Raw genomic sequence first — 25,015 nt, 5'->3', positions numbered from 1 at the left:
ATTTGTAATCTGAGGGCAGTGGATTAGATAATCACTAAGGTCTCTTCTATCATTCCTAAGTGGAAGGAGGGCATTCTCACCATCAACCAAAAGGACAACTTAGTTTAAGGGAAACAGATCCAGGCTTCCCTGACACACTCTTGTTTCTTGGAAGCCATGCTGCGTGAGATGAGATTTTCCTCCTCCTGAGATTGAGTCAGCAGGATGTTACTCATCTTCTATGGAAAGTAATCTGGAACCTACTGCTCCTAGACCCTTAAATATTCTCTCTGGACTATAAAGGCCCATTATCAGCCTTTTAAATGCCTAGATTCCCTCCTTCCTTCTGTTCTCTCTACTGAGTGTGTGTTCATCCTTCGTTGCCGAAGAAGACCATGCCATCAGAGAAATAATGATATGACTTGCACTTGACTTTGTTTTGAGTGAGGGAGGGCTGTGCAGGTCACCAGCCTTACTTCTCCTCCAGAGCCATCTGAATCCAGTGACCAGATATTCACCAGGATGACTGGAGATGACCCAGGATGAGGCAATTGGGGTTAAGTGACTTGCCCAACGTCACACAGCTAGTAAATGTCAAGTGTCTGAGGTGAGATGTGAACTCAGGCCCTCCTGACTCCTGCACTGATGCTCTATCCACTGCACCATCTAGCTGCCCCTATCTCTGCTGAGTAGATAAATGAAGAAATACAATTCTCTGTGCCATAGGACATATCCTATTGCCCACTATGCCCTGGTCTTAGGCCTCTAGGTAGCTCCTTGGCTTCTATCACTCAGCCATCATAGAGAATCTTGCGACGTGAGCTCATACTGAGCTCAGCATTACGGCCGCTCCTGACCACAGAAACACACCATGGACACCTTTTGGGGGGCCATTCACAGTCATCAGTCTCCAGCGTAATTTGGAGACAATCCCCTTCCCTCTTCTCTGTGGGCTGAAATTTTCTCCCCTTAAAATCTCATCAGTCCTTTAGGATACTATTAATGCTATTATTACCCAGAGAAGATTGAAGGGTGAGTCAAATGAGCTATCAGTTGACAAAGGGACAGGTGTACGGGGAGGGTTTTAAACTTGTAATTGTCCATCATTCAGTTAAGACTCACTTCTCTTTCCCAGGTTCTACTCTCAGTAAATATTATAGAATCATCTTTCTTAGCTCAGTTTCCTTATCTCATTTGCACCACCCAATCTGGATCACGCTAGTCTCAGCTGTCTTGCTTTTCTGTCTCTTCTTCCTGACTGGCTCAGTTCTTTGACCTTTGCTCTTTCTATCTCTTATGGTGTCAACTTGAATTGCAATGTGACTGCCAGATCAAAACCTCTAGTTCCTCTTAAGCTTTCTCCTAAGTTTCAGCACAGCCTTTCCAACAGTCTACTGCTTGGATATCCTGCTGCAAACCTATAATTCAGCATTCCTAAGACTTCTCTCACCCACCGTACTCAATTAGTAACTATGAGTTTTTTCTGTGTAATATCTCTTGCATTTATGCCTTTATATCCCTAATGTCTCATTTAAAACTTTATTGCTGCACACATCCTAACAGGTCTCTTTGTTTTCCCTCCGTTTTGGGGTAAGGTCATTCCATTCATATTCATGGTTAATTAAAATTGTTTTTTTCCCTTCATCACATTCTCTTAAGAGTTATCAACTCCTGTTCCTTGGGGCAAATGTCTGATGACCAGTCCCTGTTTACTGTAGCTTCTTCTAGCTTCTGCCTTCCTTGGTGGGACCTCTCTCCCAGTATGTACAGACTCCTGGCCACCTTCTTGTTGTGATCCTAGAGGGAAATTACTGTTATTTATCTTTGGTCTTGCTCATCACTGTTCTGATGCTGTTGTAGATTTTTGATGGAGGGAATACTAGAGAGCTGGCCTCCTCCCTCTACAAATCTTCGTATCACTAGTGACTATCTCTTAAACAATCTGCTCACTCCTGCACAAACGTCTTTTCTGCTTACCTAGGATTTTTATTTTTTCATTTCCTTTCCATCTATCCAATGTCTAGTCTCCCTTCAAGGCCCGGCTCCATTTCTTCTTTCTTGATGCCTTACTCAACTATAGCCAAGGGTTCCTTCCTCTTAAACACTCCCAGTATTTATTCGCTATGACACACCACTTGGCAGTCATTTAAAAAATCTTGTAAAAGACTACTATAAATGGTGTATCAGATACGGAACACCTTTTCTTTTTTTTTTTTTTTTATTATTAAATTTATTTATTTAACTTTTAACATTCATTTTCACAAAATTTTGGGTTACAAATTTTCTCCCCTTTTATCCCCTCCCCCCCCCAAACACCAAGCATTCTAATTGCCCCTATGACCAATCTGCTCTCTCTTCTATCATCCCTCTCTGCCCTTGTCTCCATCTTCTCCCCTGTCCTGTAGGGGCAGATAGCCTTCTATACCCCTTTACCTGTCTTTCCCATTTCCTAGTGGCAAGAACATTACTCGACAGTTGATCCTAACACTTTGAGTTCCAACTTCTCTTCCTCCCTCCCTCCCCACCCCCTCCCCTTGGAAGGCAAGCAATTCAATATAGGCCATATCCGTGTAGTTTTCGGAACACCTTTTCAAAGCCAGTCTCTGACACATTGACTGCGTAACCTTGAGCCAGTCATTTAATCTCTCAGTGCCTCAGGTAATTAGATCTGTATCGACAGTCTCCTCATCTCAGAATTCCTCTTATGAAATAACAGGGCTAGACTCTATCCTTTTGCCTCCTTCAGAAGTGTGTGCCTTTCTCTTCTAAGACTAGATTCCTTAAGGCAAGGAATAGCTTGTATTTCTTTGCATTTCATTACAACACTTTGAACAGAGAAGATTCAAAAATAGTTTTTGAATGTATATGTCTGGATTTGGTTAACCAAAGGGCAGGGATTTCTTCCTCTCTCTGTCTACGCTGCACTCATTTCAGAAGAGAAGCAACTCAATTCATGAGCTCCTGTTACTGCTTTAACAGTAGTATCTGCTCAATATGGGATACATGACAAAGAATGATAGGGGGTGCAAAGTCCATAGGACAGCAAGTGCTCCTCCTAAATCTAGCCTGTTATCCAATACCCTGTGTCCCTAATTATGCTAATGCAGGTAAGTCGCAGCCCACAGTTTAAGGAACTGCCAAAGAATATTGAATTAGAAGCGTGGACAGGTTTAGTGGAGCCAAAAGCAAGTACTAGAAGACTTTCTCTAGTCAATGAACAGCACCACCCTGTGGCCAGTCTGGTGCTTGCAGAATGACAATTGCCACTAGCCATTCAGTAGTGTTAGACATAAAAGTCAGACCAGGAGAAAAGACAGAAGGAGAGAGAATTCTGTCACTCAGAAACTACAAATAAAACACATCCGTTTCAACATACTTGCCTCTTTCAAGATTATTCTTTAACCAGCGGAGGAATAAGTTCTAGAGACTGTTTCATTTTTATGAATTTTTGCCTCCCCTTTCTTCCCCAAAATAGTATGTCCTTCCTTCTAACAAACAGGGGTTTTAATTGCTGTTACATTTTATATTATTCCATACAACTTTGTTCTGTGGTTAAAGTAACAGAGTTGTAGGTTTGCCCCTTGTCCAAGCTTCCTGGCCTGACTACTGCTCTTTGTTGCAAAGGTCCAGCTATTCCATACATATTTGATATGTGTGCTTCATGGGAGTCTATTTATATACTGTTAACAATCACAGAGATAAGGCAATGTCAGAGTTTTTAAAGTATCTCTCAGACCACTCTCTGCCCCCAACCTTCAGCTACTTTAAACACTTATGGGAAGTTTTTCCTGGCCCTGCCTCAACTCTTCTCCTGTTCAATAAGCTCCCTGAGGGTGGGGTCCAGATTTTGTTCTTTGCATCACCTCCACCCACACCCTAGGCACAGTATATAGCAGACAACCACTCAGAACCTACTTGTGGATGGCCATGGAGCTGGCTGAATGGGGCCACGGCTCTGCCCAGGACAGCTCAGTTATCTCACTCTGCTCCAGCCTCTCTGCTTCTCTTCTGGCATTTCCTGAGATGACAGAAGATCCTGTGTGCTGCTTCTCAGCATCTTGTTCTACTCCCAGTACAGCTATTCGGGTGGCTTACTGGGGGACTCAGCATGGACTCTAAATGCCAGACAGCTATTGCCCACAATGGAAGATTAACACATGATCACCAAAGAGAAAGGTCTTAGGTGACTTTCTACTTATACGTCAACAATCATAAAAAAAAAAAAAAAGCCACACACAGGTGCATCCACAGTATTTAATTTGTTGTAATAATAGTTACAGATAAACAGGTTCACTCCATATACAATTACTGATGCTTTTTTATACAGTTCATATTTCAATACCATCAACACTATTTTATTTACACTGTATTTATATACATTGACATCTTTCTAAAGTCAGTGCACTGTCAATAAGTTTTATACAGTAATTTACAAAGTGAATGTAATTAATATTAATAGTTAATTTAATAAATTTTCTGCTAATTCATGAATTAATTTAATTAAAAAATAATTACAACCAATATAACAAACACAGATCAAATAACATTAGTAGATTGTGCTACCTGCTTAAATAAAACATTGGTAAGGAAATTATTGAAAAATCTTTTTACTTTTTCATGGAGCTTGTCCAAGTAGGAATAGATAAAATTTCTGTGTACTGAAAGTTCTGAAACAAAAAAGTCTGCATTTTGTTTTATTTCACCAGCCTCCTAAATCCTGTTGTTTACTTATATTACCTTATTAAAATAAAATTTCAACCTGATTGGTAAGATCATGTGAAATGACACAATTTTTTCAATCCTTATTGGAAAAAGATTGCAGGCAGATTAAGATAATGTTGCAAAATGCACAAAAGGGAAACTGTGTATTAACCATTCTCAGAAATCAGAACACAAATGTCGATCACATCAACAATTGTTCCCCACCTCTAAGGAAGAGTGATGGAATTTGGTAGTGTGGTGATTAATGACAGTCAACATATCAGGATTAAATCAAACAAGGGGAGGCTGAAAAAAATAAAACATATACTTTAAATATTTTTAAAACATCAACACTGGAAAAATGTTAAAATGCTGTCTCAAATAAATAATCAATTATGCCTTTCTTCCAGTCCTGAATAATTAGAGAAACAATGAAGACCAAGGGAGTCACAAAATGTTATATGACTAGTAAATATAGAATTAAAAAAGCTCTAAAAACTGACAAATGCCAAAATGGGTACAGCAATTCTTTACTTTATAAATGAAATAATGAAACTAGTAGATTTCTTCTATTCCAAATACTGAATGATAAAAACATATTCACCAATTTCATGAGAATCTATCAATGTTTCAGTACTGTGTTGTTTTTAAATTTCACAGTAGGGAACAAAAATACTCTCTAGTCACTTTAGAGCCACCAAATATGTGGCTTTTGAACATTAAGCTGCACGAATTATGTTGGTTTTTTTTAAAGTGCAAAATGAAAAAAAAATTAATCACAAAACACAACCTAGCTCTTGACGCAACTTTCCTGCCAGGAACCCTCTGTGCAATATGTGCATTTTGATACATGGTGAAAAACTGCAAACATTCCTCCAGCATCAGCCATCAAGAAATAGATGCATATTGGTGTATCCTAAACCAAAGTGCCTCTGCCTGAACAACCATTCCTTAGATACCTCTCCTAATATACAGCTACCCAAAAGCCACCAAGTCACTGGCTGGAGGTTACACAACTGAGAGGAAATCTTTTCTGGGCAGATCATCACACGCTTCTGCCACCAATGATTTAGTTGTGTTCTAAATACAAAAACAAAACAAAAAAGCAAGATAGACATATAAATAGTGGCAAGATGGTCTAAAAAAAGTGTCCACACCAGAGTCACACATGTATCTTTTCATGATCTTGCTTTCCACATCTCACCAATATAATGGAATAAAACTTCAGGAAAAAGGAGGTAGCAAATCATGTCGTCTCCAGACAACACTACAAGTTTTTTTTGTTTTATTCTTATTTTAAGGAGACCTTTCATATTTTGTTAGAATAACCAGTATACTCTACACTACAGACTAGCTCTTACTTGGTCCTAATTGGCTGGCATGCCAAACCATTTTGTTTACCAGACAATGACAGCCTTTGTCACTCCCCATCAGAGAACTTGTGAGAGCTTGTAGTGAGATATTCCCAAACAAAAACAATCTTATCATTATGTTAACAGCTATTTAATTAGGCTTTTCATTTTGTGCTTCAGGGTCACAGGATAAAATAACTACATTTAGCTTGCCCGCTTCAGTGATGCTTTTGACAAATGTCAGCTGCAAGGAGTTGTTTTCTTGCCTGATAGGAAGAACCATGGGTTTACTGTAACACACAGTATTTTTTGTAATCAGATTCAAAGTCTTCATCCATGCTGCTTGTGTCTGCCATCTTTTTGCCATCGATCTTTGGCAGAAATTGTGCATAGTCCATCCCCTGTTGCTCATAGAAAAGAATGTAGGCAGAGTCAGTGTCAATTTCATCTGGGTGGAGTTCCTGAAAGGGAAACAGATACACTCAGTAAAAACCCTGAAACCAAACCTGAGACCTGGATTCTCCAGGGAAGAAAGTTTGGTTTCTCTTAATGCATGTAACACTTTAGCCAGGTTATCTGCTTTTAAAATGAGTATTTAATTTGTAAGAGGAAAATGCAATTATTTAGAAAACATTCTAATTGTAGATAAATGTAAAATATGACACCTGAAATAACTCTTCATTCCTAGCCCTCTCCTAACTATAATGAAGGCAGCTCTATGTATTTTAACAAAAGAAGTTATTTTTCAGTTCAAAAGAATTCATCATTTTGAGTGTTCCTGGCCCCACTTCTTTTCTGTGTTCCTACCAAAGATCTGAGACAGTTAGTTACCTTGCAGCTGCTGTCATTGTAGCAGTACCACTTGTTGTTTGGGTTTTTGGCATAAGTGACATAATGGCCCCCACCCATAATTCCTGAATGGCACTGAAAGAAATAAAGAAAAAAGTGAAGGCATGTTAAAAGCCACTGTAGTTGGAACTAAAATTTCTCACCTTTAGGTTATGAAAGAATGGTCTAGAATCTACAGTAAGCATTAAACTACTTGGTCAACAGACTATTTCAATAGGGAAAGACTTTCTGGGGACCATCTATTATGACCATTTATCACCACTAATCTCTCATCCCCCGCATACCTCCCTTCAAATCTTGTATAACTTTTGCCTGGGTAAACAACTATCATTATCGTTAAATTATTTTGGTGGGGGAGGGAGTTTATTTTTCACTTTATGTTGTGGATTAAAATCTGTATGTCAAAGTTCATGAAGAACAAAACAAAACACGAAACCTCACAATTCTGAGTGACTTGAATGGATCTCTCCTTGAGAAGCACCGAACTAGAATGACCCAAAGATCCCTCCCAAAGACCACAGCCCACTTACTGAAATTGCATATAAGTTGTAAATAGGTTTAACGTAGACATCTTCTCTTTGGTCATCCATGCTGTCTTCCTCACTGTGGTTTTCCATATGACCATTGCTGCAGCCATTACTATAGGCATCATGCTCATAAAGGAATCCATTGGCTAAAGTGGCCTCGTGATCTTGAAGAGTGAATAGCTCAGGCTGACTTCCACCTAGCACATGCCCCCTACTCATGGTATCTGCCAGCTCAAAAGTCTGGTCAGTGCCATTCTCTCGACTGGCATCCAAGTTCTCTTTGCTACTTGAGAGTTTGTTTTTGCTGCCAATTTGGGGCAGCCGGAGCCGCCCTTTGCTCCTTCCTAAAGTCCGTGGGCTGCTGTTTGGGCTGCTGTTTTTGCTTGAGGGACAGCTGGCTCCACTTTTTCTTCCTAAAGATGGTGAACCTGTAAAAGAGGATACATTTACAAGAATTAATTTATCCACTAGAACTAATTCAGAAGTTGGTTCAAATTCCTATTTGCAAAGAGTATGATGAAAATACTCAAGATTTGTGGCTATTTATTTTGCATGCTGCAGAAGAAACAATTTTACTTACTTCACCATTAGATTTCTCCAAATTGAGTTAGTTATAGAAAGGTAGAAAAATCTTAAAGACATAATGGTCCAAAGGACAGAGAGTCCTGAAAATATTTTATATAAGGATGGGAAAGTGAAATATTTCCTTTTCAACTCAGCATAACAAAACACCTAACCTACACACTCCTCTCTTTTGCAATATATTAGACCAAATTGAGGGTACATATTAAAAGAAAAGCTCACTGTTGCTAGGAATCTTCCCAAAATCTACCTGAAGTCATGGTGACTCATAGATGTTGTGTTATCTCTGCCAGAAATCTCCCTACCTTTTGTGTTACTAATGATGTTCCCACTGAGTGAGGATGGGCTCTTGCTCAGCATATCCCCCTCCCCAGTGGCCCATGTGTTCTGGGGATCCACTTTCTTCAAGTCTCCCTGTAGAATCCGGGGCTCAGAGAGGTCATCCCCTTGGGGTGTGAGTAATTTTCGTTGGCACAAAGTTGGATCTCTCGGCACAAGAAAAGCACTGGGGTCAAAACTTTCACGAGGAAATTTAACAATTTTCTGTGACTTTATCCATCGACCATTCACAAACTGAAATCGTTTTAGGTGAATTATCTGGAGGAAAAACAACAAAAAGCACCTGTATTTAAAGGTTGTGACTAAGGTACCTTTCTAAAAACAAAATTTTAAGATAACAATTTGGAAATTTTGGAAATAACAACTGTTCTTCAAGTTATCACAAAACATCAAGTATGCTTTTCAGGTAAGACTAATTTTCACTGAAGAGTTTTACTATTCGTACTTATAACACTATACCTTCTACGTGTGTTCACAAGTTATTTTCCGCTTAACAAAACAATGTGAGTTTTTGTATTATTTCAAAAACAACCTCAAGACTAAGAACTTTTAAAATATTATTACTAACCTTATTAAAGAATGATTTAGAAAATCCCAACTTCCATGAATGTTAAGAACTGTCATGGAAGTTTGGTTGCACAATACCTATACTACACTGTCCAATTTTCAATGCTACTTCTAACATGAAAAACAATCACATAATATACCTTTTCATGATCCTAGGTCATACACTAAGTGTTAGAAAACATAATTCACAGGCTAGTGTCACAAAATTCCCTATAAAGGCTGTTTTTTCCTGTGGAAGGAAAACGCCCCAGTTGACACCTTGAAGTGCATTTTTATCTTAGGGACTAAAGAAACTATGAGTGAAATGATACTTTTGATAAGAGAAGAAAGAAACAGGAGATGTGAAGATAAACTTTTACTCCTCTGTAAAGAAGGTCAGGGAACTTGGCTTCAAAAAATGCCAACTCTTTCATTTGCAGAAATGTTGCCTAGATTATAAGCTTCTTAAGAGCAGAGACTCTGCTTTATTCAGCTTTACATCATCCATAATAACTTAACAGAATATACTTTTTACCTAAGAAGGTTCAAATAGATATTTATTGAATGAATAAATGAATGAGTACTACAACAATAAGTTTTCTTTTCAAGTTGAGTGAAAATGGTCACCTGACTTGCTCACTGTTTATGTTTGCTTAGGCCAAGAACATACCAGAATTGGGGGGAGTCTCCAAAGATCCAGCTTTTTGGTGGCCAAGCAATGGGTTTTGCACTTGGAACAGTAATACATCTCATTCTCTCCCAACTCCTCCTCATTAGTGAAGGCACACAGACAGTTGTCCAGGTTGATGGGCTCTGCTTGTGCTCTCCGGCTCTGCTCCACACTCTCATGCTCTTCCACAATCTAGATGGAAACAGGTCATTAAAAAGGTTGGGTCAGTCTGTTTGTGTGTAGGATATCAGTGCCTACTTGTAATCATATTTCAAAGTTGACTGTATTCTTTGACCCAGTGACTCCACTCACTAGACCTATATCTCTATCTGTACAAAAATATTCATTTAGGTTTTATCCATAGTAATAGTGAAATCTGGAAACAGTCTAGATGTTCAATAATTGGGAAATGGATGAATTGTGGTATACTACTGTAATAGAATATTAATTAAAAACAAACAAAACATGAAGCTGTATAAGAAACAATGCACAGTGGAGCAGCTAGGGCGCAGTAGAGGCCACTGGCCCTGGAGTCAGGAGGAAAGACCTGTGTTCAAATCCAGCCTCAGACACTTACCAGTTGTTGTGACCCTGGGTAAGTCATCTGATCCCCATTGTCTCTAAAACAAAGTAATGAGGAACAACCCCCCCCCAAATCATAACATATGATTTAACCACAACTATATGAAAAGAACAACAACAAAATCACAATAAAAAAGACTGGTAGAGAACACAGAAACAAATGATATTAAAACTTTTTTCTTTTCATGTATATAGATGCCTTTTTTCCCCCTTTTAATAAACTAAATAGTTTGTTCCTGAGGAAAAGACAAAACAAAATGGCTCAGTGGAAAGAATGCTAGACTTGGAATTAGGAAGACCTGAATTAAAATCCTGCCTCATTCACTTACCCTTTTCAATCTCAGTATCCTCATCTGTAAAAATGGAGACAGGAAGTGGGGAAGGAAGGAAGGAGGAATTGAGTCTCTATTTTACAGATTAAACATGAGATGGGCTCCCATTTCTAGAATGGGGGGCAGGCAAATGTATGCTGTAGGTTCTTTAGAAGCCACAGGGAGAGTATATCATGATGTACAAATATCAAATTCAGAATAATTAGGAAAGGGCATAGATAGGATCACAATAGGAAGACAGACTACCAAGGCATTAAGCCCCACAGGGCATGTTTTACTTGCACATTTGTATCATGTACCACAGAGTGATTACAACACTATGTGAAATGTTACTTGTGCTTATCTCTAATGTGGGATTAAGAGACTGTGATAAAAGGAACAGAAAACTCACTGAGAAATCAGTTAGTCTTGCTGAGAAGTCCTCCAGACACATCACTTTAACTCTAAGGAGTGTTTGCTCGCTTGTTTGTTTGGGAGAGAGAAAGGACAGATATGTAGTGATAAAGACTAACATTTTATTTATTCTTTCCTTATACCTGAGTTATCACTTGATGAACAGAGCATTACAAAATCACAATGTCCTCTGCTCTAAATTGAGAGACAGGTGAAGCTCCAGAGCAAAAATACTAGTACTTCTACCAAGTAACATAAAGATCCTTATCCCCAAGTCCTGTGAATAAAGACTTTTTTTTTTTGGAGAAAGGTCACACACATATGGCATATTACCATTTTAATATATGGTTGCTCCTGCCTATCTGTTTTCTTTTAGACAATATCCTGCATTGCTTTGTTCACAAAGGTCCGTATTTATTTTCCTTCTTTATGAAGCCCAAGACTTGCCCTCTGTCCTTATTTACAAAATTTTGACAGTTTTGGATAGAACATGTTCTTCTGCTAAGACTCTTACTTAATATTAAAGGGAACTTAAATCACAGGAAATGGTCCCCCTTATGAAATAACTTTTGGAAGAAATTTAAGAAAAATTTGACTTGACTCTGGGTCTAGATTTTAATAGCTGTTACTTCTTTCATGAACATCTATGGCTTTCATCATCTTCTAAGCTGTTCATTCACCAGAAAAGGCTACAATGTTTTAAAAAAATTAATGCCAACTAAAAATTTCCAGTTAATGTCCAAGGAAACAATATATAGTGGAAATTCTTACATACCCTTTTCTGGTGTAAGGGGATCTACTTCCTTCTTTAAAAAATGAGCATCAAAAAAAAAAAATGAGCATCAGATATAGTTTGCCTTCCCTCATCTCCAGAAAAATATCATTTATCAAACCTATCCTTTATTATTTCTGCTAAACTCATGAAAAGTATTGATTTTTCCCCCTTTTTACTGCTTATACTCTGTTTAATATGAGCTATGTACCAAGATAGATAGCTTGGTGTGGTGGATAGAGACTTGAAGCATGGAATATCTAGTTTTAGAGTCTTGCTCCTGACACATACAGGCTGTGACCCTAAGCAAGCATTTAACTTTTCAGTGTTCTATACAACTCTATTAACTCTATAAGTTGCACAGAACATGCTCACCATGGTGTAGGAAGTTCCCTCACCTGGGAATTTCCCATGATAATGAAATCATAGACCCTGTCACTATTCTTATTTCTATGCAGCTAGATGCAGATAGGGAAAAAAGAAGACTGGAAAAACATGCATACATTTATCTGGAAGCTCTCTTCCATGATAAACCATTTTGGGCACATGTCCTACCACTGGATCCCCCACTGTTATGCGAATAGTCTGAATTGCTTGCTAAGATGCCATAGACTGTTGAAGGAATCCATGACACAAAAAAACTTAAGAACACCTGCCTTATACTAAAGGTAGAGAATGAATCAACAGGTTTTACAATATGAGGTTGAGAAGAACCACAGATATCAGGGGTGGAAAAGACCTTAGAGAAGTAAATTAGTTCAATCACCTCATTTCACTGTTGAGGAAACATTAAATAAAAAAAAAAAAGATTAGATTCTTTCCCCATGGTCATAGAACGAGTTAGCAATAGCTAACTATTTCTAACTAACTAGTAAAACCTTCTGTCACCTCATTCATCATTCTTTCAGATATACCACCATACAGCTCAGTCCTTTGGACTAAGTAATCTACCTCCCTATGACACACACCAAAGAAACACGAGGGGATACATAAAGTCAGGAATAACCATGGAGAATGATAATCATCTGTTTTTGCCTTTCTTTTAAAATATATTTTTTTAATTCTGAAGTTCACCACAGCCAAGAATAAATGATTGTTTCCATATATACTTCCTATATGAGACTGCAAGCTTCCTTTATATGGTTTGCTTTTTAAAAAGGTATATGTATATATACATACATATGCATGTATTTAAATATAAGTAAATGCACATATATACGCACATTTTAAAATGTATGTATATACACACATACACACACATATAAAAAATAAATTACACATACTACTTTCAAAACTGTCCTACTGGACGCTCTCAGAAAAACCTGGAAAGACTTAAATGAACTAATGCAATGTGAAATGAATAACACTGTATACAGTAAACAGCAATATTGTATGGTGATCACCTGTGAATGACTTAGCTATTCTCAGCAATACAATGACCCAGGACAATTCTGAAATGGTGATGAAAAATGTTATCCATCTCCAGAGAAAAAACTGATCGAGGCTTAATACAAATTGAAACACATTTTTTCTTTATTTTTCTTCGGTGTTTCTTCATCTGTGTTTTCTTTCACAACATGACTAACATGGAAATATGCTTTGCATGACTACACATGTATAATCTATATCAAATTGTCTGGCTTCACAATGGGAGGGAAAGGGAGAGACAGAGGGAAAGAATCTGAAACTAAAAGTTGTTGTTGTTGTGTTTTTTTTTAAAGATTATTAAAATTGTCTCTACATGTAATTGGGGGAAAAATAAAATACTGTCCTGCTTGCCTATGCTTCCTTCTGAATTTCTTTCTATTCTCTTCTGTGCAACATGTTACAAATGACTTCTTTTCGTTCCATCACTATTGCTAACCTGTCCCACTCTCCAATTAAAGCAGAAAAAAACCAACCTCTCAACAAATAGTTGAGTAAAACAACAAACAGTTCATAAAACAACTCCACACAATGGTCATGTCCAAAAATGTATGTCTCATTGTGTACACTTTGTGAGTAAAATTTTTCATCAGAGAACTTCTGGAGACATAGGTGGTCGCTGCTTTGCCCAGATCCTTAAGTTATTTTTCTTTACGATATTCTTGTCAATAGAAATTGTTCCGGTTCTGCTCACTTCACCTTATACCATACTGACTTGGATTCTCTAAAATCACCTCTTTTTTCCTTTCTAAGGGGATAAAAAACAGTTGGTTTAGCCATTCCCCAACTGCTGGGTACCATGTTCATGTCTTTTTTCCTTTTAATCCTTCCCCCATCCTCCATTCCCTCAAGGGGAAGTTTGTTTTGCTTATGATTATTTCCTCCTTCATATTATCCTGCTGCTAACACTACAATCGCCATCTCCCACCCTTTATCTTCCTGTTGAGTTTGATCTATTTCTATATCCAACTTTATATGCATGTGTTTTCAATCATTTGTCTAAACCATTTGTTTAACAACAGTGAAGACATTCATATGATGCCTGCTCCCTTTACCCACTCCACCATGTTTATATATACTTCTCATGAATTACCATTATGAGAAATGGCAAATTGTATCTTCCTTTTTAACCTTTCCATAAGGTATTTGTATATTCTTTGTGCCCTCTTCCCCTCTACCCCAACCTTTTCTCTTCTTAAAATCCTCAAATCTAAACCTCTTTTTAACTCTTTTAATACACTTTGAAGACATTAAAGCTCAGAAGGGAAATTTGTTTCTTCTACCTCATTACAATGTCAGCACAGCATCATACAGTTACTTCCAACTGCTCAAATGCAACTATATTTTCAGATTTCTCTCAAATTCTTTTGTTAGCATAAAATAGAAGCACAGAGCAGAGTGGATCAAAAACCAGAATCCTACAATATGTTGTTTACAAGAAACATACTTGAAGCAGAGACACATACACAGAGTAAAGGTAAGGGGCTGGAGCAGAATCTATTATGCATCAGCTGAAGTAAAAAAAAAAAAAAGTGGGGGTAGCAATCACGATCATAGATAAAGTAAAAGCAAAGGAGATCTAATTAAAAGAGATAAGCAAGGAGACTATATCTTGAAGGTACCATAGACAATGAAGTAATATCAACACTAGACATATATGTACCAAATGGCATAGCATCCAAATTCTTAAAGGTTGTAAAACCCTACCTTTTGTCTTTTGGAATGCTATGTTTCAAGCTCTCCCCTCATTTTTAGGAGAAGCTGCCAGGGCTTACATGAGCCTAATTATATAGCTAGATCCTGATTAGTACAAACAATTAATCCTTTGAAGTGTCTGAATTATTTGAATTCATACTAATTATATGTAAAACAAGTGGTTCCAGGTCGAAGAACTCTTGAAGTGCAAGGATTTTGAGAATAATAAATAAGCATTAAAATACCCTTCAATATTACTTCCCAATAAAAGTATTAGGCAATCCATAAATACTAAATGCAGGTTAAGCTGTTTTCTTTCTTGGTAATGTATGTTCTGGAAGGCATCCTTTTCAGAATAAGCCTGTCTTAAACACATTTAAAATGTGATGATCAATATATTCATCTTTTTTTCTATTATTTTCTTTAAAACATTAGGATATTTAACTGCTGTGATGTGACCTCATCTCTGCTAGCTGTTTTTGCTATGATAATTTTAATATTATGCAACTGAATTTGTTTTTTAAACTGATCACACCTCCCAATTCTTGCAATAACAGTTTCTTTTGCATCCACTTCATTTTCATTGTCTTTCACTGCCTCAAATAAATTTGAATCATTACATGAATGGGAGCTCTAGGGGCAATGTGTTTTTGATTGCAATCCTCAATCCATACAGTTAAAAGACACTCCATTTCTATTGCTGTAACACTTCTATTTCTGATAGTTGCTTGCAAATCAGAAAAAGCTGATGCAGCTTTGCTTTTGCCTTTCATTTTCACCTGCATGCTTTATAGTACTTCATACTGTAAATTCAGGCATTCCAACATCTCATCATTTACTATGACTACTTTCATGATATCCAATTAAAACAAATTTTTGTTCCAAAGTAATTACAAGTCTCTTCTTTGTTGTTCTGGCAGTATTTCTTTCCTTCTGAAGTATTCTTACTTTTGTCCATTCTTTTAAGGGTTCATTTAAAAAAAAATTACAGCTACTCTTGGTAACTTGGTATGTTACAGCACATCACACTGACACATGACAATAGGCAAATGCTGACTAATGAGATAGCAGTGTGTTAAAACCCTTGACTAGCTCACAATGCATCACATTATTTGAAGTTCTGGCTTCAATTAAATGTGATTTTATAATTCTCATGAAATTGAATTTTGCATCATTAGAAGATGGATTAATCATGACTTAGTTGTAGCTCGTTGGTATCTGAAATTCTTTTTGGATACTTGTGGCATTTTTTTCTTTGATGTGATTACTATAGATTTTGGATATGACATTCTCTGAATTTTTCCTTTTGGAGTTTCTTTCAGGAAGTTATTGATGGATTCCTTCTGTTGTCATTTTGCCCTTTGGTTTGAATAGATCTGAGCAGTTTCCATTTATGATTTCTTGAAAGATTAGTGTTTAGACTATTTCTTTAAAATGATAATTTTCAGGGTGTCCAAGGATTCTTTTTCTAATTTAATTTTTTCAATTACCTAAAATTTATTTTTGCTCTCTCACACACATCCCTCCATGAAAAAAGAGAAAAATGAAACCCTTAAAACAAATATACACAGTCAAGTAAGAGTCCAATTATTCTTAAATTCCTTCTCCTTGACCTTTTTATAAGGATCAGTTGTTTTTTATTTTAGATATTTTTAATTTTTTTCTATTTTTCAATATTTTGATTTGTTCTATATTTATTGTTACTTTACAGAGAGTCACTGATTTGCTTGCTCTCTTCTAATTCTCAAGGAATCCATTAACTGGATAAGGCTTGCCAATTTCTGTAATAAGACATACATTTGCCTTCCAATTCTATTTGACTTTTTTTTGTTTGCTTCTTTTTTAAATCTCTTGCTTTGTTTGTCCTAGGTATTTATGTAATTCTTGTTGAAAATTCACTTTCCTCCCTTGAATATCTGGCTTGCTATTGTTACAGCAGCATCGTCTCCTTTTGTTTGAGATTTTGAAGCACTTCTGAAGTTACAATAATTCTTTAGAGTAGTCTCTCCGGCTTTAATTCCTGAACCGGAGCTCTGTGCAAGGGCCCGCCTGTGTTCCTTGCTAAGCTTTTAGAGTGGTCAGCCCTTTATCATTTTGTTTCCTGTTCTAATCTCTGTGCCTCCAAGGGTTAGAGTCCATCTGGATTTCTTAGGTTCAGCATGCTTCAGGGCCTCTGTGGCATTTCAGGTCAGTGGGCTAGGGATCGTAGAGAGCAGGACCACCCTTGGTTGAGCGCTGTTGCTCCTGGTGGTTGTGAAGTTTCTAGCTATGGTTTCAAACTACTTTGAGGCTTTCCTTGAGGCATCTCCACTCCTGGTACCTCAGACAAGACTAGTATTTCTGGTACTACTTGGAGGCCTGTATTCCTAAGTGTGTGTGTGGTTGCGGGGGTGGAGGGAGAAGTTGTGGGCTTCTGGATTATTTTTTGTAGAGTACTTGGGTAGAAGAACTTACTGTAGTTTTTAATTGTATTTCTTTTTTCCCCATTATAATTCTTGATCAATCTGTTACAAATTTTGATTGGAGTAGGTATAGGAAACCTGATGTGCCTGTCAGAAATCTCACAACCTAAATTTTCTCAGAGGTTGCAGAGTCAAGAAACTGAACTATCAGAAGTAGATGAACACTACTACCCGTCTAAATAACTACACTTCTTCTAGCTAGTTCCCTAGGTTTTCACCAATTTAAGGACAAAGGCCAATAAAAACCTTTCTACAAGGTGTACTACCAGACTACCAGGTCCAGAGCTGGTAGAACATCCCAATTCTCAGTAACTTAAGATGGACTTCAACAAATCATGATTAATCACCTTCCATGAAAGCTGAACATCAACTTACTTATTAAACGTATGGAACTGACTTGGAGAAACACATGGAACATTGACATAATCATTTTTTATAGCTAAGACAATGGCCAATAAAGTTAGGATCCAGAAGATCTCAACAGATTAGTGCATTAGGCTAAATCTAATGAAATTCAAAAAGGATAAATATAAAGTTGGATACTTGAATCCAAAAAACCTGCATAAGATTATATTGCTTATTAGAATGAGGGGGTCAGAGAAAAATGATCAGAAGGGGGAGGTACAGAGTTCTGAAAAGATCTGAAGTTTTAGTGGCCAGACAGTTCAATGAGTCAGTTGTGTGATATGGCTGTCACAAAAGTTAATGACATATAGGGCTACATGAATAAAAGCATAGCTTCGACGTGATGGTCCCACTGCACTCTACCCTGGTCAGACTACAAATGGAGTACTATTTACTTCTGGCTACTCTGGTTTAAGAAGGACACTGATATGTAATGTCTAGAGGTGGGTAACCAGTATGGTGGAAGGTTTTGAGTTCATGTTATAAGATGATCAGCTGAAGGAATTAGCTGTGTTTAGCTTAGAGAAGACTGTACGACACTGTAAAATCAAAGATGGCAACTATAGTTTGAGTACAACTGAGTTAATTGGTTGTTAGTTATCAAAAACTGTAGCCCCACGCTACCCCTTAATCAACTGGCAAAAAGCATCTGCAACCCAAAGTTTTGATTCTGGAGTTTCTTTTTAGTATTATTCATAATTTTTAATGGCCAACTATAACTATTAAAGTAGCAGATGACAGATAACACAAAATCTGAGTACTATTCAGAGAATCATCGATTCTCTTCCTTGCACTAAGATATGCCCACAAAATAATGGCATGATGTAGTTAGAAGTATAATTTCAAAGCTAATAAAAATTCTTTTGAGAATTAAGACCTTATAAAATACTGAGTCTGTCTGATATTTTGTTCTTACCCGTTCCTGTGATGTTTGATAGCGAAGGTGAAGAGCTGTTGGGTCCCAATCCACAGCAATATAAGCATTTCCAATGAAAGCTCTGTCTTCAGCACAATCAATTTTACAGCCTCGGCAAAATCTAAAGATAAATAAAAAACTTGGTGAAAAAAAGAAATTGTGAAGGAACTTAGTTTTCAGAATATAAAAGCTCATCCCCTGTCTCTACACTTTCTTTTTTCCCTTATAATTTGTTAACAACAGTCTTGACAGACTACTGACAATTGCAGATCATTTAACACTGGATTATCAAAATATGTAGCAATCACTTGGTAAGACAAATAAAAATATGAAATCTAAGAAAAGCAGATGCAGTGACAGCTGAATTGGAATATCTGAAGCAGAACTACCCTGAAGAAAACTACATTCTGCTGCTTAATACTCTGAAACAGAAGAATTAACTTAGTATTAACAATACTATTTTATAAACAAGGAAATATACATGTCAAGTAGTGTATCTAATATAGTTAACAGAGTTAGGGGCTAAAGTCGGGTCTCTGCTTTCTGGCATACACTTAGTTTGCTAAATCTATATTTATCTAACAAGATGATACCTACATAACAAGGTAACGTTCCTGCCTCTCAGTTTAAGTATTAGAATTTCTTTGGACTAACAACATTAAAAAAATCCCTTTACATTCTACCAAACATAGGATGTAAAAGTAGTCTCCTGAATGGGTCTATGTAGTAATGCTATCTGCTAAACTAACATGAGCTTGAGAATAAAAAGTGAAATGGATTGAACAATGATCTCACAATATTAATCCGTCACAAAAGCAATCTGTCCATGCATAAGATGTCAGCACAAATTGTAAGGATGGACTGATAAACAGTCCTTAAATTTAATTCAAGCTTCTCATTCTCCATTAACCTCTGAAACCTTGAAGCCCGTTAAAAAGTTATTATCTGAAACGGTCACTCTGCACTTCCTTTCATTAGGTAGCAGGAGGGACAATTTACCTGTACCACGGACACCAAGCACAAGAGTTTCCATCCTTCTGCACAACTCTTAGTGTGAATGGATACTGATACCCCATGCTGTCATCACTAAAACAGAACACACACATACACACACAACATAAGAACTGTTCTGGTTTTCTGCCCAATTCCTCTCTATCTTCCCTTGGACTAACACTTAAAGGAGATATTTGTCAGAAAAAGCAAGAAGGTTCCTTTAATCCTATTAAAGTGGTAGGGCATGGTATTCAAGTTCATGGTTCAATGAAGCTTACTCCAACCCAACAGTTGGACTCTTGGACAACCCAATGGCCTAGAAATTATAGTACAGTTCTACTTACATTTGATAGTGAGACTGTAATGTTAGTTTTGTACTAATTTAGCAGACCAGTCATATTAGGCTGTGGCCATGTATGTGTAAAGTAGTTTAGGCAAATATTATGTGCTGAATCAATCACCTAGTCCTACAACAATCATTCTATTAAGACAAATTAAATTCACATTAATGCAAAGCTGATAAAACCTTTCATGATAAGGAGAGTAAAACAGTACAGAAAGCTGGAAATACAGTTTTTTGTTTTTTTTAAGAAAAAAAAAAACATCCATTTTACTGAGTTACACCCAGCTGGGCTGTAAACATGACACCATGACAAGCTTCCCTGGATACTCTCCCCACCCCCATGTGCCCCCTAGGCAGGGACTGCCTAGTCTGTAAAGAAATAGATTGGCAAGTGAAAAGCAGTGGGGAATGGGGGGATGGGGGTCAGGCTCTGCCAGAAAGGTGTTCAAATGGGCAGGATGGCTTGGGGTCCAGAGGGGGTGAGGACCCATAGAGGCCAGCAGCACTGAACCCCCCTCCCCTTTCCATATGCCTTTTTCCTCTGGCCTTGAAGACTTATCTGGACCCTCTCTCACCTCATGGCTTCTGGATGACCCTCCCTCACCTCCTTTAGGGCCAGGCTCATCCTCCCTCCAAGTCAGCCTCTCCCCTGTCCTAGGATCTCCCTCACTCCCTCCTAGAAACTTCTCACTAAGGCAGCTAAAGACAGTGTTTGCCTCCTGGGAACAGTAGCTGGGATGTGGGTAGAGTCCTGAATCTAGTCTTAGCTGCTGTGGGCATAGTCACTGGCTCTCCTGGCTGGGCAATGCCTTTCCTCAGGAAACTGTTCTGCTTCAACACTCCTGGTCAGGGCTGGAGGCTTGGGCCTCCAGGACTGAGACAGGGCTCAAAAGTCAGGCAAGAGAAACATGCAGAGGATGGGGGGACTGTGGCTCCAGGCTCTGTCTCCCTCAAGTCTTACAGGCCTCATTTTGGTCATAGGGCTCCTTCCCTAGACGGGGTTCCTCCATGGTGCTATTCACCTAGCCCAGTGAAACATAGCAGTGTGAACAAGTGAGGCCACAGGCTTGGGCCCCTCCATCATCCTGAAATCTAGTTATTTTTGAAGATGCTTGTTAACTCTTTACACTCAGAAGTCCTATTATAAATGGCAAGGTAAGTTTTGACTCATTGCTAGTATATGTACTCTTCTTATGTTTCTGTAGGTTTATATTGCAGTAATATTAGGGTACAATTAAGTCTAGTATAATTTTGGAGCAAGCAAGGATACTGGCATGTTTGAAACTGGTTTGCCCTTTGCCTATTTTACTGATATCCAAACACAACAACCCCTTTTCTGGTGATGAGAATGGGGTCCTGTTAAAGTTTGACAGCTCGAACACTAGGCCTGATATACTGTATAGCTCCATAATCAAAGTTGCTAAAGTATATCTGCGGTGTAAAAGACAAAATCATGTATCACACTCTGACCAAAACATAAAGAAAATAGGCGATATTGAGGAGAGATAAATTCCAGTCCTTGTTTTGGCTCTACTATGTCACTATGTGACCATGGGCAAATCACATCACCTCCAGAGGCCTTAGATTGCTCATTAGAATGAGGGGGTCAGACAATTTCATCTCTTAGATCATTCCAGCTCTGACATTTTATGACTTTTAGGATAATCCTGTAAAGAAAAAAAGTGGCAGTGGTAGAAGTTATACCAGACCATCAATTTATCTAATTATTTACTCTCTCCACCAGCAAGTACATAAGAACAAGGTAAATAACACCAAAACACTTTTTAAGATTCATCTGATATACATTTTTTCCTTTGCTTGGCTATTTCATTATCTGATAAAGGGCATGTTTATAGCAGCAAATTTACATAACACCAAGGACAAAACTAAAGCACCATATCTAGGTCTGGCCATAGTAACTGATCATCAAAACCCTATAGCAGAGAGAAATGAGATAAGCACCAAAAGGGAACAATTGGGCTTGAAAATAAACTACCAAATCCAATATATTCCAAGGTGGTAGCTGTATACAAAGAGTCACTCAAGCTCCTTGAAAAGCATTCCAAGCAGGTGGAGATCAGTCAAAATGTCAAGGGGACGAATAAAGTGAATTTCCTTCTTTAGCAAATCAATTTTTTTCCACGTTATTTCCTTATTTAATGGAGGTAGCAAAACTGGCAACTAGGGGAAGTGCTGATGTTTTCTAGTTTACTCTTTTTTGTTATCATCCCAGTTTTCTTTTTTTTAATCTACGTATCAAATATAGATTAAAATTATTCTTTCCTCCTCCAGATATCTTTTCTAGTGACACAATTTTGGATATGCCTATTTTCTCCTCTTGACTTACTCTTTAAGAACTTTAATTAGTGAGACCTTTGCTAACAGGTATTAGTCATTAGTAATCTTTTATACTTCTAAGTACAGAAGCTGTTAAAGTAATTTAAGAACCAGTAGCAATTTAAATCTGAAGATTTCATCAACATAAAGTTAATTTGGAGCTGGAAGAGATCTTCAAGACCATCTAGTCTAGGGGTTTTTGATCTTTTTTGTGTGTCATGTAACCTTCTGGCAGACTGGTGACACCTATGGACCCCTTCTCACAATAATGCTTTTAAATGCATGTAATTCATAGGATGAAAAAAAAATCAAATATACTAAAATGTAGTTATCAAATTATTTTCCTGAAAACTCATGGACCCCAGGTTAAGAACCCTTGATCAAGTATAATCCTCTCATTTCACAGATGAGAACTGAAGTGTGGAGTGATGAAGTGACCTTCCTGAAGTCATACTAGAGCCAGGATTCAACTCCCCACAAAGGGAGCCCATGGCAAATAGAAAAAAAGTACAAAATCAGAGCATTTGCAACTCTCCACTAATTTCTAAACTGAAAAACAAAGAAACAAACAAACAACAAAAACAAAAAACTAGTCATGTTCCAATGGTTTAGAAAGCAATGGCAAAGGGGAAGATACAAGACTAGGAATGGGGACAAAACTGGCCATAGCACCAAGCAGAAAATGAAAGCAGAAACCTTTATGAAAAGCAGCAGCATGCAAGGTGATGTGGTTTTTAAAGGGAAGTTGCATGTGCTGGTGACTTCTCTCCCCATGACCCCCCCAGCATTTCTTGAATCTTGTTAGATTGTGGGGCAAGATAAAGATGGCAAAATTTTGTGGTTAAGTGAAAAATAAAGACCTCATAATAGAAATGCATAGTCCAGCAAAGCAAATGTCCACATTGGCTATGCCTAAAAGTGTATGTCAATCTTTGCATTCATCACCTCTCTGGCAGGTGAGTAGCACTTTAGTCCTCTGGACTTGTGGTTAATAATTGCATTGATCAGCGTGTTCTAAAGTCTTTCAAAGTTGTTTTTCTCTGTGATGTCATTTATATAAATTGTTCTCCTAATTCTGCTAGCTTTCACTCTGTATCTTCACAGCAATCTTCCCAGTTTCCTCTAAAACTGTCCATTTTGTCCTTTCTTATGGCATAATAACATTACATTATATTCACACATCGTCATTTGTTTAGTCATTTCCCCAATTAGGACACCTGTATTAGTTTCCAATTTTTGGCAACTATGCAAAGGGTATTATAAATATTTTTACATATACAGGAATTTTTCCTTTTTTTAATCTCCTTGGGGTAGAAGTCTACTAGTATAGTATAGCTAGGTCAAAGGATATGAACAGGTTAATAACTTTTTTTGGAGGCAATTAGGGTTAAGTGACTTGCACACATCTAGGTTAAGGGTCTGAGACCATATATGAATTCAGGGCTTTCTGCTTCCAGGGCCAATGATATACCCACTGCGCCACCTAGCTGCCCCTAGTTTAGTAACTTTTGAGGCGTAGGTTCAAACTGCTTTCCAGAATGGCTGGGATAAATTCACTGCTCTACCAACTGTATGACTGTTCCTCTGCACACTCCCCAACATGTCACTCCGTTTTTGCCAGGTACTTTGACAGAACTGCCTTTGCCAGTCTTAGGGTTGTGAGGTGAAGCCTCAGAGATGCTTTAATTTGCATTTCTATAATTAATAGTGATTTAGAACATTTTGACCATGACTTGGATTTCTTCTCTGAAAACTGCCTGTTCACATCTTTTGACTATTTATTTTACTGGAAATTAGTTTTTATATATCTTAGTTGTACATGTTAGTTTTAATACATTTTAACCAGTTCCTTAGATAATTTAGATATAAGACCTTTACCAGAAAAACTTCCTGTAAAGTTCCACCATCACTCCTGCCCCATTTACCTGTTTTCCATCTAACTGTAACTATATTAGATTTGTGTGATTTTGAAATGGACAACCAAATTGTCCATTTGATTTTATGTGATTCTCCCCCTCTCTATCACTTGCTTAATTATGAATTCTTTCCATATCTATAGATTTGAAAGCTAATTTCTTCTGTGTCCCTCTAATTTATTTATGAGATAACCTTTTATGTATTAATAGGAAACTGCCTTGAAATATGATGTGACTTCTTGGTCTAGCCCTAATTTCTGACAGACAGCTGTCCAGTTTTCCTGTTTCTGTCAAATGGTGAATCCTTCTTTCCACTAAAAGAGGTCTTTGTGTTTATTGGACATAATGCTATTGTCCGCGTTTGTTTGCTTCTGTATACTGTATATTTAATTTATTTCAGGGATCAACCTCTCCATTTTTTAACCAGTATGAAAATGCCAAATCATTAATGCTTATTGCTTTGTAGCACAGTTTGAGGCACTGGTTCTTGCTTTTTTTCATTATTACCCTTGAGATTCTTTACCTTTTGTTCTTCTATGTGAACTTGATTATCATTTTCCAAGTTCTGTAAAATATTCTCTTGGCAGTTAGATGGATAAAACATTCAGTATATTAATTTAGATAGTACTGTCATTTGTGGCATATTGATTTGGACTATGAAGTATCAATTAAAGTCTGTCCAATTATTTATATCCTTATTCCTGGAAAGAATGCTTTATAGGGATTCATAGATACAAATATTTTATAGCTTCTGCAGATATCTGAATTGTATTTATCTTTATAGCTCTTCCTATATGCTTTTTTAAATAACATATAAGAATGCTGATGATTTCTATGGATTTTATTTACATCTTGCAAGTTCAGTGACTTTGTTAATTGTTTTCTGGTTTCCTCTTTAG

General features: G+C 37.3%; 1 protein-coding gene across 2 annotated transcripts in view; it reads right to left on the bottom strand.

Annotated features, from left to right (window-relative positions):
• Positions 1-6,167: 6,167 nt before the first annotated feature.
• Positions 6,168-25,015, bottom strand: part of USP32 (ubiquitin specific peptidase 32) — a 262,811-nt gene continuing 243,963 nt past the window's right edge. For both annotated transcript variants that reach the window (XM_072646922.1, XM_072646921.1), the window contains exons 28-34: positions 19,527-19,613; positions 18,528-18,648; positions 9,546-9,737; positions 8,296-8,587; positions 7,412-7,836; positions 6,864-6,956; positions 6,168-6,493 (exon numbers count right to left, since the gene is read on the bottom strand). In XM_072646922.1, coding sequence (XP_072503023.1) covers positions 6,320-6,493; positions 6,864-6,956; positions 7,412-7,836; positions 8,296-8,587; positions 9,546-9,737; positions 18,528-18,648; positions 19,527-19,613 — 1,384 coding nt within the window. In that variant the 3' untranslated portion in view covers positions 6,168-6,319. The remainder of the gene's footprint in view (positions 6,494-6,863; positions 6,957-7,411; positions 7,837-8,295; positions 8,588-9,545; positions 9,738-18,527; positions 18,649-19,526; positions 19,614-25,015) is intronic.

The sequence above is a fragment of the Notamacropus eugenii genome, chromosome 2 (assembly GCF_028372415.1).
Source record: "Notamacropus eugenii isolate mMacEug1 chromosome 2, mMacEug1.pri_v2, whole genome shotgun sequence".
Lineage (NCBI taxonomy): Eukaryota > Metazoa > Chordata > Mammalia > Diprotodontia > Macropodidae > Notamacropus > Notamacropus eugenii.
Note: the sequence above shows the minus strand (reverse complement) of the source record. Positions and strands in the feature narration are given on the sequence as shown.